Below are 12,762 nucleotides of genomic sequence, written 5' to 3'. Positions count from 1 at the left end.
TCCAAAATTCATGGAAAAAAGGATGGAGCCAGTTCCCATTTAGCTCATTGCTCCAGGCCAGATTCTTCTTTTCCTTTGTATTTCTGGAGTTTACAAATGGAAGGCAAATTCATCCCATCATCACGTGCCTCTCTGCACTGAAATACTATTTTTTTAAAGCAAGTAAGGGGAAAAAAATATCCTGGGCTTTGTCCTTCTGTCCTTTAAGTAGAAAAAAATGAGCTTTGCTGGAGAACTGGAATCACAAGGGTGCAAAGTCACGGGGTGACCTAGGGGACAGGGATAGGCCACAACCAAATGTCACATCCCCAAAATCCTGGGAAAAAAAAAAAAAAGTGGCCCAAATGGCAGTGCCCATCTTGGCTGCTCCCATCCCTGCACATCCCCTGGGACTCTGAGCTGGGTCCTTTCTGGTGGAGAAGGATGGGAGCAGCCAGGAGGCCACAGTGATGGCCATCATCCCACAGAGCATCATCCCACAGGGATGCTCTGATTTGTTTATTTTATCCCTGTTGTTGCTAAGCAAAAAAAAAAAGACAACAAAAATCTGCACAAGCAAAGCAAACTCCAAACTCCATCCAATTCCAAGGGCTGGGCAAGGAGGAGCTGGTAGCCAAAGGCACATCTGGCCCAGAGGATGCCAGCAGCATCTCTCACCAACCAAGGGATGCACGGAATGAAGAGAACCAGGACATTTCCCTCCTGGTGGGTTCTTTTCCTTTTCATTCTTTTGCCCCCCTGGCAAGGGCAAAGCTGATGGGTCTTTTGAAGTGGCTACGACGTGCAAGCTGCCCTGAGATGTTATTTACAGCTGGGAAGATAATGAGCAGCTGGAGAGGGAGGCTCAGCTCCTGCCATCTGTCACTTGTAAGGAAGCTCCGAGGGATGCGGGTGAGCGATGCGGTACCAGCCCCAAGCCAAGCACAGCACCTCAGAGTCACCTAAAGACAACTTGGATGCCACTGTCCCCACGTTTGGTCCATGGAAAGGGTTCAAACACAGCAGCAATGGAGCAGGGAGATGTCCCCAGGATGCAGTGGACCTCAGAGCATTCCCCTCTCCCTAACTGGACATGGGGACAGCAAGAGAAAATTCCAGGTTGTCAGAGTTTCCCTTTTTCTTATGAATTTGGGAAGCCATGAGATGCTTGCAGTGATGCTGGGGGCAGCATTATCTTCCCCAAAGTGATGGGTGGTGATGCAAAACCTGCAGGAAGCTGCTGGGAGCAAGGTTGGGGAAGAGTTAACTTCAAGGAATGGGAAGAGGTGGAGCAGGGGGGATGCTGCCTGCTTTCCAGCTTTGGATGGGGCAGGTTTCCAGGATTTTACTGAAGGGTTTTCATGTCCATCATGGTCCCCTCTCCCCCTGGTGATGGGCTGATGGTCAGGGATGAACCATTTAGCCATCCACCAGTTTAACCAGCCTACACCCACCTACAAACCACGGCCAAATTCAAAGAGAATTGGAAAAGAAAAAAGCAAACACCCCAAAAAAACCCAAAAAAATCTCATCTAGAGTCAACAGCAAACTTAATATTTTAATTCTAGCACAGTCTGGACCCAGGCCAAGACCTGGATCTGAAATGGCCTCAGGAGCCCTGACAGATGCTCTGCAGCTGCCAGAGGAGCAGGGCTTGATACCCAACCTCACCCTCTGGGACTCCTTCACCACCTCCAGCCCTGCAGGGAGGAGATTGGGCTCTTTTCTGGATGATGCAAGAGAGTTCTAAGGGATGGCTTAAAACTGATCCAGTCCTCTGAGTGATGGAAAAAATGTATTTTGTCTACCAGGGTCCTAGGAGATGCTTGGGAAGCAAATATCTCCCTGTTCTGCTCCATGCAGCTGGGAGGAGGTTGATTCCCAGCAAGATGCTGGTGGTGGCGATCACCCCGTGCACCTCTTGCCACATTTGGGCTCCTCAGGATGGAGCTGGTGATAACAGGGAAGCTTTGCTGTAAGGAGAAACCAGCCCCGAAGTGTTTGGTTGGGGACAGCCCACGTGTGGGACGTGCTGGTGTCATCTCCATCCCCCACTGCCACGTCCAGCTCCCACCTCTGCACACCAGCAGCCCCCAGGAAGGAGGAGAAGATGCCAGAGCAAAACTGCTCCTCAAGGAAAACACAGCCCTAGACCCCCCCTGCTAAATGCCAACTTGGTAGGTGATGAGTGGGGACAAGGTCCTGGCTTGGCTGTGCCCCAAACCCAAGGCACCACCATCCCCTGGTGTGGAAACCTCAGCTGGAAACAGAACCCCCCAGATCCTCCTTCCTAAATGCAACATCAGCTCCTAAATTGCTGCAGAAATAAGTTTAGTGCCAGGCTGCTGTCACCCATCTCTGCAGCTCCAGGTCCCCACAGGGAAGGAGGGAAGAGACAGGAGTGTTTGGGGAAATTTCTTCCTGTTTTGAGCACGGCCTGAGGCTCCCCCAGCCCTGGGACACAAGTCACCCCACTCCCTGCATCCTCCACAGCTCTGGGGGTACAGGGAGAGGGGGTTGGGGGTGCCTCTGGGGCTCTGCTCAGCCCTGGGTGGCCAGGCAGGGGTGGGCAGACCCCTCTGCAGTGGAGTGTGGGGGAAAATAAATATATATATGTATATTCATATATATATATATATATATATTTATATATATATATCATCCCTGTTACCACAGCAACGAGCAGCTCCTGCCTGCCTCAAACTTCAGATCCCACCCAGAAGCAGCCACACTGCATGGATGGATTTCTCCTCCTTGCTGCCCTGGGTGGGGGTGTTTTGAGTCCCAAAAGCCACCCTGCACCCCCAAAATATCCTACTCCTCAGCAGGCATCTCAAGGTTGGCCCCATTGGGAGGGGCTTTGTCTGCTCAGCTTTGATCCTCATCCCACTGCTCCCCGAGCATCCCATGGGATCCCCAGGGTGAGATGCCACCACTGGGGACACTTTTTGGTCCCCAAACATCAAGGTGTCCCTCAGTGAGCAGACAGCCCTGGGTCTGCACTGCCTCGGAGGCAAAACCTGTGAAAATTTCCACTGAAGCAGCCAGGAGTAGAGCAGGGGAAGGGACTCAGCACCTGGAGAGGATCAGGGCTTTTAATTATTTATGTTTCTCCTCAGTGAGGTGGTGAGGAGAGGCAGAGCCAGCAGAGGATGGAGGGGAGGCCAGAGCCAGCTTCCCCAAGGAGCCATTTGCACCACTCTCCATTTGCAACCCCCCCCTAACCTTACACCCAACCTTTCCCCTTCGAAATGTGCTTCATCTTCAGCTCTGGAAAAGATTTCTAAGATCATCCAGTCCAACCACCAAAATAACACTGCCAAGGCCACCACCAACCCGTGTCCCTCAGCACCACATCTCCAGAGCTTGGGAACCCCTCCAGGGATGGGGACTCCACCATTTCCAGGGAGAAATTGTCCCCAGAATCCAACCCAAACCTCCCCTGGCACAACTTGAGGTTGTTCCTCTTGTCCCATCCCTTGTTCCTTGGGACCCCCCCTGGCTCCAAGCTCCTCTCAGGGGGTTACAGAGGGGGATGCAGGATGATGCTCCATGGTGGGGTGCCCACTGACCCAGCTTTGTTTGGGTTCACCATCCCAGGGGGTTTTGCTCTGAGGATGGATCCCAGAGACACTTTAACTGAGCAGCAAGAAATCAGCAAAGCTGCTGCACTGATGAAAAGGGATGGAAAGGGAGAAAGGGGAAAGGTCTCAGCAGAAGCCAGGCTGTAACATCAGGCCTGGCTGTGTCACTGCTGCCAGGGGATTTTAGGGTGCTGAGCACCCTGAAGAATTGGGACCTTTCTTAGGCACAACTTTAACGGGATAATCAGTCAGATCCTTGGGTTAAATCCTCCTGGGATTTTTCAGGGGGGGGGAAATTCTCTTAGCAGGGTCTATGGTCAAATCCTTTAATTTCCTGGATTAGAAAGCCAGGACAGATTGTCATTTGTCCTGCCTGGAGGAGACAACAGAAACCTCATCAATTGAGGATTTTCCAACAAAATGCAAGAGCTCATGGGACCAGGATCCCCAGCCCAGTCCCCTAAGAGCACTGCAGGTCCACCCAGCATCCCCATCTCTGGCTGTTGGGAAAAGTGATGCTCATAAACATTTCCCAGGGAAAAAAAACCTCAATATTTTTACCCACCTCTGTGTTTTTTATCTCAGTTGCCATCCTGATACTTCTTTTCCCTCTCTCCAGGGCTTCAGGGCAGGGTGGGGATGGGAGTATGGGGAGGTGTTGGGGTTTTCACTGCAGGGAAGTGGGTAGGTGGGTGGGGTGGGTGGGACCAGCACAGCTGTCAGGGATTTGTGCCAGGAAAACCCAAAACAGGAGCTGGAGGAGGGGGAAAAAAAAAAAAAAAAAAAAAGCACTTGGGGCTCTCTTCTAAGATGGGGAGGAAACAAAGCTGCAGCATGGGGACCCCAAACCTTCCCCTCACCTCTGCTCTCAGCTTTGGGAAGCAGCAGCACCAGGGGTGTGGGTAGGGACATGGCCAGGGGGGTTTAGGGTGGTGGGATACGGGGAGAGTGAGGATGAGGATGGAGGAGAGGGATGGGGCTGCCAGGCAGCTGCAGAGGCTGGGGGAGGATCTCTCCCTTCCCTCCCAAAAATCACTGAGCAAAGCAACCCTGCAGTTCCTGCTGGCTGAACAGGACAAGCAGCAGCAAGGAAAATCAGGGAATGGCTTTTTGCTGGTGTTGTTCTTGTTGTGGTGGGGTTTTTTGTGGGTTGTTTTTTTCCTCCTGCTCCACCCAAGCCCCGGCTCCCCTCCCGCTGGCATCAGCATGGAGAAGAAGAGGCTTCACCATCCTCTTCCTCAGCTCATTGCCTCTTCCCTGGGCTGTGCAGGCAGAAGGGGCTGGCAGGAGGTGTGAGGGGATCCAACATGGCTTAAAAGGGGACGGAAATCATCCCACATCACCAGGACAATGATCCTGGGTGAGGCTGGAGAGGAGGAGGAGGAGGAGGAAGAGGAGAAGGAGGAGGAGGAGGAGGATGCGGCCACCCCTTCAGCCCCCCAAGCTGTCCCTCACCTCCTGCCCAGCTCTATAGGGCTTCTCCTTCCTATGGAAGAGGAGGTTACCAAGACTGAATCCCCCTCCCATCCTTGGTCACTGGCCAGTGCCATCCCTGCCCCTTCCCATCCCACTTCAAAAGTGACCACGGAGCTGGCACTGCCACATCATGCTCCAAGGCTTTCCATCTCAGCTCTGCCACATCCCAAGCCCCCTCTCCTGGTCAAGCTCTCCCCTCCAGCTGTGCTCTGCTGCTTTGTGCCACAACACAAAGCCCACCTGCCAGCACCACATGGATTCTGGGGATCTTCCCCGTGGGGAGGAGGGCAGAGCCAGTGATGGGGAACAGGGTGAATCCAAGGGGCTGCAAACCTCAGCTCTGCCCATGTTGCTTCATCACGATTTAGCAACGCTGGAAATGGTGATGTGAACTCATGTTGTACACCTGGGACATGGAGAAAAAAACTGTTTGAGCTCATATTTGGCTCAGAGAAGAAGGGTGATGGTGGGAGCCCCGTTGGGAGCAGCAGTCGTGGCTGCAGGATGGGAGAGCCAAGGAAGGAGCAGAGCTGAGCTGCTCTCCTAGAATTCATAAAAGACCCTGCTGAAGGTTTTCCAGAGTCGGATTACTTCCCAAAGCATCATCCCTTCATTTTCCAGCCTGTCCATGATGCTCCCCTCCACCTCTGCCCTGCAGTGCCAGCAGCAAGGTGGCAGCTGGGGACACCCAGAGCTGTCCCCGGCTAGACCTGACTTCTGACACGGCTACAAAAGGGCTTAGGGCTGTAATTCCTGCCTGAGCAGGAAGTTATTAAATTGGCATGGAGGGAGGACTTACACCAGTCATGCTGCAGCCAGCAAAGAGCTGGGGCTGGGATGCTGCCTGGGGCTCAGCTGTTCCTCGAGTGTCCTGAGCCAGAGGTGGAAACTGTGCCGGGTGTGAGTCAGAGGGACTGTGTCAGGACTGTGTCATCTGGGATGACAGGGACACCCAAACGAGAGGAATAACAGCTGATCCTAATCTTTTCCACCACTGCTGCATGGCCTGACCCAGTCAGGGAGTGAGAGCTTGTGCCCAGACGATGAAGGGGGGAGGGAAGTGGCAGAGGGACAGAGGTGGCTTGAGGGACATCGGGAGGCTTGGCCAGGGTTCAGCTCAGCTCTCTGCCCATGGTAAAGCCACTTGGAGGCTGCCAGCCCCGGGCTTTGCTCCTCTCTGCATTGCACAGGGGCTGTTTGGGGGGAGAGAGGGCAGAAAGGGAAAGGAAAATGGTGCCCTAAAGAGAATTTACCTCCTGCCCCAGGTGGTTTCAGCCTTTGAGTCACCTCCAGCCATCTCTCTGGGCTGTCTCCTTGTTGCTCCCTTTCCCCAGGGAAAGGATGGAGGGACTGGGAAGGGATGGAAGGCTTGTGCTCTCCCTGCAGCCCCAGCAGGTACCAGATGATGCCATCCGTGACCCCATGGGCAGAGCTGACACCTGCCCAGCCCCAGCTGGGCAAACACCACGGAGCACAGGGATGCTGAGGGGTTGAAAGAGGCCAAAGCTTCTCCATGCAGCCCTGAGTAGAACTTTCCCTGCACCCAGAAGTGCCCACAGAGGGGCTGGAGGAGGTGGTGGGAGGCCCTGACATGCTTGTTCTGATCCCTGAAGCCTTCCCTCAGCCCCATCCCCACAGCCAGCTCAGCTGAGACCCGTTTCAGCTGCCATCCCCACCTGAGGACGAGGACACACAACCCTCCTGAGGGCACAGCTTCCCCCTCAATCCCCATCCCTCCTCCTCCTCCTCCCTCTCCATCCACAGCAAAAGCCCCACGGGCAGCACAAGGCAGGGATTAGGGTGAGACTGATGCAGGAGCCCTGCAGCCACCTCCCCACAGCAGCAGAGAAGAAAAAAAAAAAACAACAACATAAAAACCCACAGCAGAAACCTCAAATCATGAGGTTTCAAATCAGATGCAGCTCCAGCACAATTGCAAAGCTGCAGGCACAAGCCTGAGAGAGCATTAAGCAGCATTGTTACTGCTCAGCACACTGCCTGTAGTGACATTACCACAACTTCACATGTTTGGGAGCAGAGCTGCAGAACCTTTGCTTTTCTCTGGGTTTTACCCGGGCTGCGTTTCTATTTTGCTGAAGAAAATACCTGTTTGGCTCAAACAACCTTTTGCTCTTCAGCTCTCCAGGGCTTTTCTTGCCTTTCCTGCTCCCCATTATACATCAGAGGCAGAGGGATGCTTTGCCTTGCCTGCAGCATCCTGAAGGAGCATCCATGCTGAGCCCAACCATTTTTCCTTTACCCATCCTGGATACCAGGTTGTCTTGATTCACTCCTTTTTTGTTGTCGTTGGTTTTTTTCTTTTTTTCTTTTTTTTTCTTTTTTTTAAACCTTTTCTGTTTGTTTCCAGTTTCCCTTCCTGAGGTTGAATGACACTCTGCTAATTTCCAGCCCGACTCCTCCTGAGACTCCCCAGCTTAATTATATTTTTCTCATCATTAGTGAATGGCTTGGCTATAATTATGCCTGGAAGTGCATTACTTAGGACTAAACCTAAGCCCAGCATCCTCTCTGGGGTGCTGAGGCATCGAGCTGTTACTTAAGGTGCTGAACAATGGGGTCCCACCAAGCTTGTGCTGGAGAGGAGCTGAGCCCTCCCCAAATAATGATGATTTCCCACTCTCTGATTCAAATGCCAAGAGGAAAGACAATGTGATTTCATTTTAATTGCATCCAAGAAAATTCAGGAGAAACATCTACTGAGCCTCCAAACTGCTCCTCAATTGGGCTGATTTTTTTTTCTGTGTCACGGATGCCATCGTGCTTGGTTCAGACTTACAACAACTTGAAGAACCCAATTTACTTGTCTACAGTACACTGTGTTTTTAGCCTACTTTCCTCAGGAAATGGGGCTTAGTTCTGTGATTGTTCTGTTTATATATCTATATGCCATCACTCCCACACTAATAACTTTTGAACGTGTTGGCCAATTCCAACCCAAGCTGAGAGAGTGGCAGAGTTTTCAAAAATACTGAATCCTTACAAATTTAATGAAATCCGTGGGCGGGTACATATTTTTTCCCCCACCAAGGGAAAGGCTGTGGAATGAACTCAGCCATATTATTAGACAGAAGAGAATATACACACACCCTTACAGGCACATCTACAGCCACACTGGTATGAAACCCTCTGGTACTGGGAAGCCAGAGCTCCTGTTAGTGTTGGATGGTGGATATTGCACCCCCGAGCCCCAAAGCCACCAAAATGAGCATCAGATTTCCTCCACCAATGCACCCACTGCCTATTTTCTGCATTTCTTTCCTCTAGGATGATGCAATTGGGTGCAGGCTCTGCAGGGGAGGGTTCACTCCTTGTAGAAGCTTTGGAATTAATGGGACTAATTCTACGAACACCTCCTTAGCTGGGTCTGGGTTTGCACAACCTTGCTCTCTTCTGGTTCTGCACGCTGAGGACAGACTGCTCAGGCAAAAACTCTCTCAAAGGGTAAGAGCTCAAGCTGAAGGATGGTGGGTTTCAGGCACAGCAGCTCTCCCTACTTGCATTTTGAGGTCCTTGAGCCTGAGCTGCAAACCCAAGACACCCCCCAAGGTTTTGGTGCTGAGCCCCTGCACCCATTTCATCCCAAGTGCCCCACCCAGCTCTCCAGCAAAGCTTCATTCTCCCCCCCAGCCATAGTTGGTAGGTTTGGGGATCTCAAATCATCACCATAAGCAGCAAAAATCCCAGGGACAGATGTCATTTGGGGTTGGTAACCCAGCACTAATGATTCACACAGAGTGTGTCACCTCAGAGTCCTCCTGTCCCCAGCTCCAGCAGGGAGAGATGGGGCTGTGTGGCAGATCAATAAAGGGCTTTTCAACCCCTGTGCAATGGCTGTGCCAGAAAGAGAGCAAAGCCCTGGCTTCCCTGACCTTCTTCCCCACGTGTCTGGTCAAGAACAGACCAATAAGACCAAGCAGCAAGGGTGGAGGGAGCTGGAGATGTCAGGATATCCTGGTGGGACCAGGTTCAGGCTCTGCTGGAGCAGCCTGGAAGCCTGGCTCTCCCATTCATTTATTTCTTTGCAATTTTCACTGATGCTTAAAGGGGTTCTCTGGGTGTTGGCCAAATCCCAGAGCTTTTTCTCCTCCTCCATGCACACGTGTGCTCAGGGGCTGCATCCTCCCTCCCAGCAGAGCCCAGAACCACGTTACTCCGGGCAGTACAGGGGAGAAAAGAACTCAAGCCCTGGTATTTATATCTAATTTGAATTTTTCTCCCTTCTCTCTTATAATTAGAAGGTGGAACAGCATATGTCAAAAGCTCATTAAGTGTTTCCAACATGGGAGGAGGGTGATATCTTCCAACTCCCACTCTTGCAGCTTTCATGGACCATTCTTACCTGGGGATGGAGGATGCTCAGGTTCTCAGACCTCTCATCCCACCAAAACTCCCCATTTCCAGGCCTGATTCAGGCATTTGTATTGAGGCTTTCCTACCTCCCCCCCAGACCACAGGGAAAAATCTCCCCAGGCTGTCTCCTCCCTGGAAATCTTGTGTGCTTTTTAATTTTTTTTCCCCTAAAGCTTTGTCAACACTCTGGTACGACAACAAAAATCAACAATTTGCTACGACATCAGCTCAAAGAACATCATCCAACCCAAACATGCTCCCAAAACCTGTGAGTCTCCCTCACACTGCAGATAAGTCATTGGCAGAGATGCTGATAAAGACTTCAAGCGTGACTCTGCACACAAATGATCCAGACCCAACACTTCATCCAGCACAGGAGCCCAAGGAGGGTTTTTCCCAGCTCTTTTTCAGCCTTTTTTTCCTCCAGCCTGACTGCTGTACCTAGCATTTCCTCATAAAACAGAAAGGAATGACCACGCTCTATTAAACCAACCCAAAAAAAAAAAGAACACAAAGAGCCCAGAATTCAGCAGAAGAACCTTTCCTCCTCAGCTCACCTCTTGCCAGGGATCTGGCTGCAAGTCACCAAGCTCCAGGCACATTTTGGGAGCCAGCTCCAAGCCGTTTGAAGTGCCCCAACTTTGAGCTGGGAGCTGGACCCCATTTCAACCTAAATTCGACACAAATCATTTTTTTCCTTCCCTTTCTTCTGATTTGCAGCCAGACCAGAGCCCTTCTCTGTATCACCGAACAGTGACACCATGGCTGCAGCTGGTGTGAGGCTTCCTGGGACTTTGTGGGGATTATTTGGCTCCCCAGAGCTCCTTTTTAGCAGAGCCTCAGACAGCACAAAGTTGCTTGGAGTTGGAGGAACCACTCAGCTTGCAGCCACCCAGGAGGCTGGGCACAGCTCAGTGGCTGAGATGCTGCTCACTCCTCCTTCAGGGTCCAGCCAGCCCCAGAGGCTGCCAGATGCCCACCAGGACACCTACCCACAGAATCACAGCATCAGCTGGGTTGGGAAGCACTTCTGAGATCACCAAGTCCAACCCTTGAGCCACCTGGGCTGTGGTTACCACCAGGGCTGTGGTTACCAGCCCATGGCACACCACCAGGCAGCTGCCCTGAAATGCCCATCCCGAGCAGGGTTGAGGGAGCTGGGGGTGTTTAGGCTGGAGAAGAGGAGGCTGAGAGGAGACCCTGTGGCTCAACTATCTCAAGGGAAGTTGGAGAGAGGAGGGAAACAGCCTCTGCTCCTTAGTGACTGTGATAGCACCAGAGGGAAGGGATGGAAGCTGCCTCAGGGGAGGTTTGGGTTGATGTTAGGAAATATTTTTTCCCTGAGAGGGTTGTCAGGCATTGGAAAGGCCCAGGGCAGTGGTGGAGTCACCATCCCTGGAGGTATTAAAAGGTGTTTGGACCTGGTCCTTAAGGACATGGGTTAGTAGTTGACTGTGGTGTTGGCCAAAGGTTGGACTGGATGAGCTGGGAGGTCTCTCCCAACATAAACCATTCTGAGATTCTGTGAGCACCTACTCCCACAGAAGACCTCTCCCTTCTCCCACCAAAGCAGAGCCGAGCCCCCTCGTGGTGTTGGGGTGTTGGGGACCCCCTTACCTGGAGGCCGCGATCTCCGCTTTCTGCTTGGCGATGGTCGCCGCCCTCTCGGCCGCCTCCACGGCCCGATCCACCTTCTCCCGGATCTTGCTGGCCCGCAGGGGGATCAGGTTCTTCCTCTTCCCGCTGACCAGGACATTCTGCTTGTACTTGCCCTCCTCCTTGGTGCCGTCGGGGAAGGTCATGCAGCCGTAGCCGTGGCGCTTGTTGTTGGCCCACTCCCCCTCGTACTTCAGCCCGTCGGAGCGCTGGCTCACCCCGAACCCCGACCTCTTGTCGTTCTTCCACTCCCCCACGTAGACCTCGGTGGTGGTGGCGTCGATGTCGTCCTCGATGACAGAGAGCTCGGCTTCCCCTTCCCCCAGGCTGATGGTGGAGTTGATGTCGCTGGCGGTGGAGCTGACCGTGCTCATCCCGGCTTCGCTCCGGAAGGAGCTCTGCTTGCTGCGCTGGCTGGCCAAGGAGCTCTTGGATTCGGATTTCCGGAGTTTCAGCCCGCTCAGCAGCGACCGTCGGAAGATCCCTTTCTTCTTGCTCTTGAGGAGCTCGGCGTCGCTGTGGGCCATGAGGACGAAGCCTCCCCGGGAGACGGCGGGGCTGCCGGCCACGGCCGGGGAGGAGTCGGGGTGGAGCGCGGTGCCGTTGGTGTGCTCGCTGCGCAGGGAGTTGATGGATGTCCTCAGGGGTGACCTGATGACCGCAGCCATGCCGTAGGGAACGCTCTGACGGACGCCGTAACCCTGGCGCATCCCCCCGACCCACTGGCCCTGGTACGTGCCTGGGGTGAGGAGACATAAAAAAAAAAATAAAATAGCAAAGAGAGGGGTTTTGTGGCACGGAGATTTGTGGAACACCCCCCGTAAGGTCAAACTCATCTGTAGGGTTTTGTTTAGTGGGGAGAGCGAAGCGCGGCACGGGATCTCAATGGATCCCGTTGGGATGTCAATGGGATGGGAGGGAAAAAGAACATCATGGTTGGACTGCAGGCACAGTCTGAAACCAGCCAAGGCTTGTGAGGAACTGCCCCTTCAAACCATCCTGAATTTGGGCAGGAAGGGACAGGGTGATGGGGTTGGGGAATCACTGTCCAGGAGTAGCCTCCAATCCCACCCATGCAGGGAGCAAAGTGGATGAGATCCTACAATATTTATTTCTATCCACAGCACCTTTCACCCAGCCTGGAGAGGAAAGGAGCAGATGTGTAGAAATAGAACCCTCATGGGGAGAGACCTCTTTGGTTTTCTCCTGGGCAAGGTTCCTATGGAACCCCTGCACCCACGTGGGCACTCACTGGAGCTGCCTTGCTGGCTGTTAGAGGGATGAGCCCACAGTTGGAATATTGTGTCCAGTTCTGGTATAAGAAAGATGTTGAGGTTCTGGAGGTGTCCAGAGAAGAGCTGGGAGGCTGGTGAGGGTTTTGGAGGATGTGTCATACAAGGAGCAACTGAGGAAACTGGGATTATGTGCTCTGGAGAAGAGAAGGTTCATAGAATTTCTTATTGCTCTCCACAACTGCCTGAAGGGTGGCTGTAGGAAGGCTGGAGTTGGTCTGTTCTCCCAAGCAACTAGCTCCGGGATGAGAGGAAATAGGTTTAAGTTGTGCCAGGAAGGAGTTTAGGTTGGATATTAGGGAAAAATTCTTTCCTGAAAGAGTGGTGAGGCATTGGGATGGGCTGCCCAGGGAGGGGGTGGAGCTGCCATCCCTGGAGGTGCTCAAGGATGTGGTGCTTGAGGA

The 12,762-nt window shown here is 52.9% G+C and overlaps 1 protein-coding gene across 1 annotated transcript in view; it reads right to left on the bottom strand.

Moving 5' to 3' along the window:
- JPH3 (junctophilin 3) overlaps positions 1–12,762 on the bottom strand; it is a 51,384-nt gene that overhangs the window by 23,409 nt on the left and 15,213 nt on the right. The window contains exon 2 of the mRNA XM_030457652.1: positions 11,028–11,805. Coding sequence (XP_030313512.1) covers positions 11,028–11,805 — 778 coding nt within the window. The remainder of the gene's footprint in view (positions 1–11,027; positions 11,806–12,762) is intronic.

The sequence above is a fragment of the Calypte anna genome, chromosome 11 (genome assembly GCF_003957555.1).
Source record: "Calypte anna isolate BGI_N300 chromosome 11, bCalAnn1_v1.p, whole genome shotgun sequence".
NCBI classification, from domain to species: domain Eukaryota; kingdom Metazoa; phylum Chordata; class Aves; order Apodiformes; family Trochilidae; genus Calypte; species Calypte anna.
The sequence above is the reverse complement of the archived record's forward strand: the minus strand, read 5'-3'. Positions and strand labels throughout refer to the sequence as shown.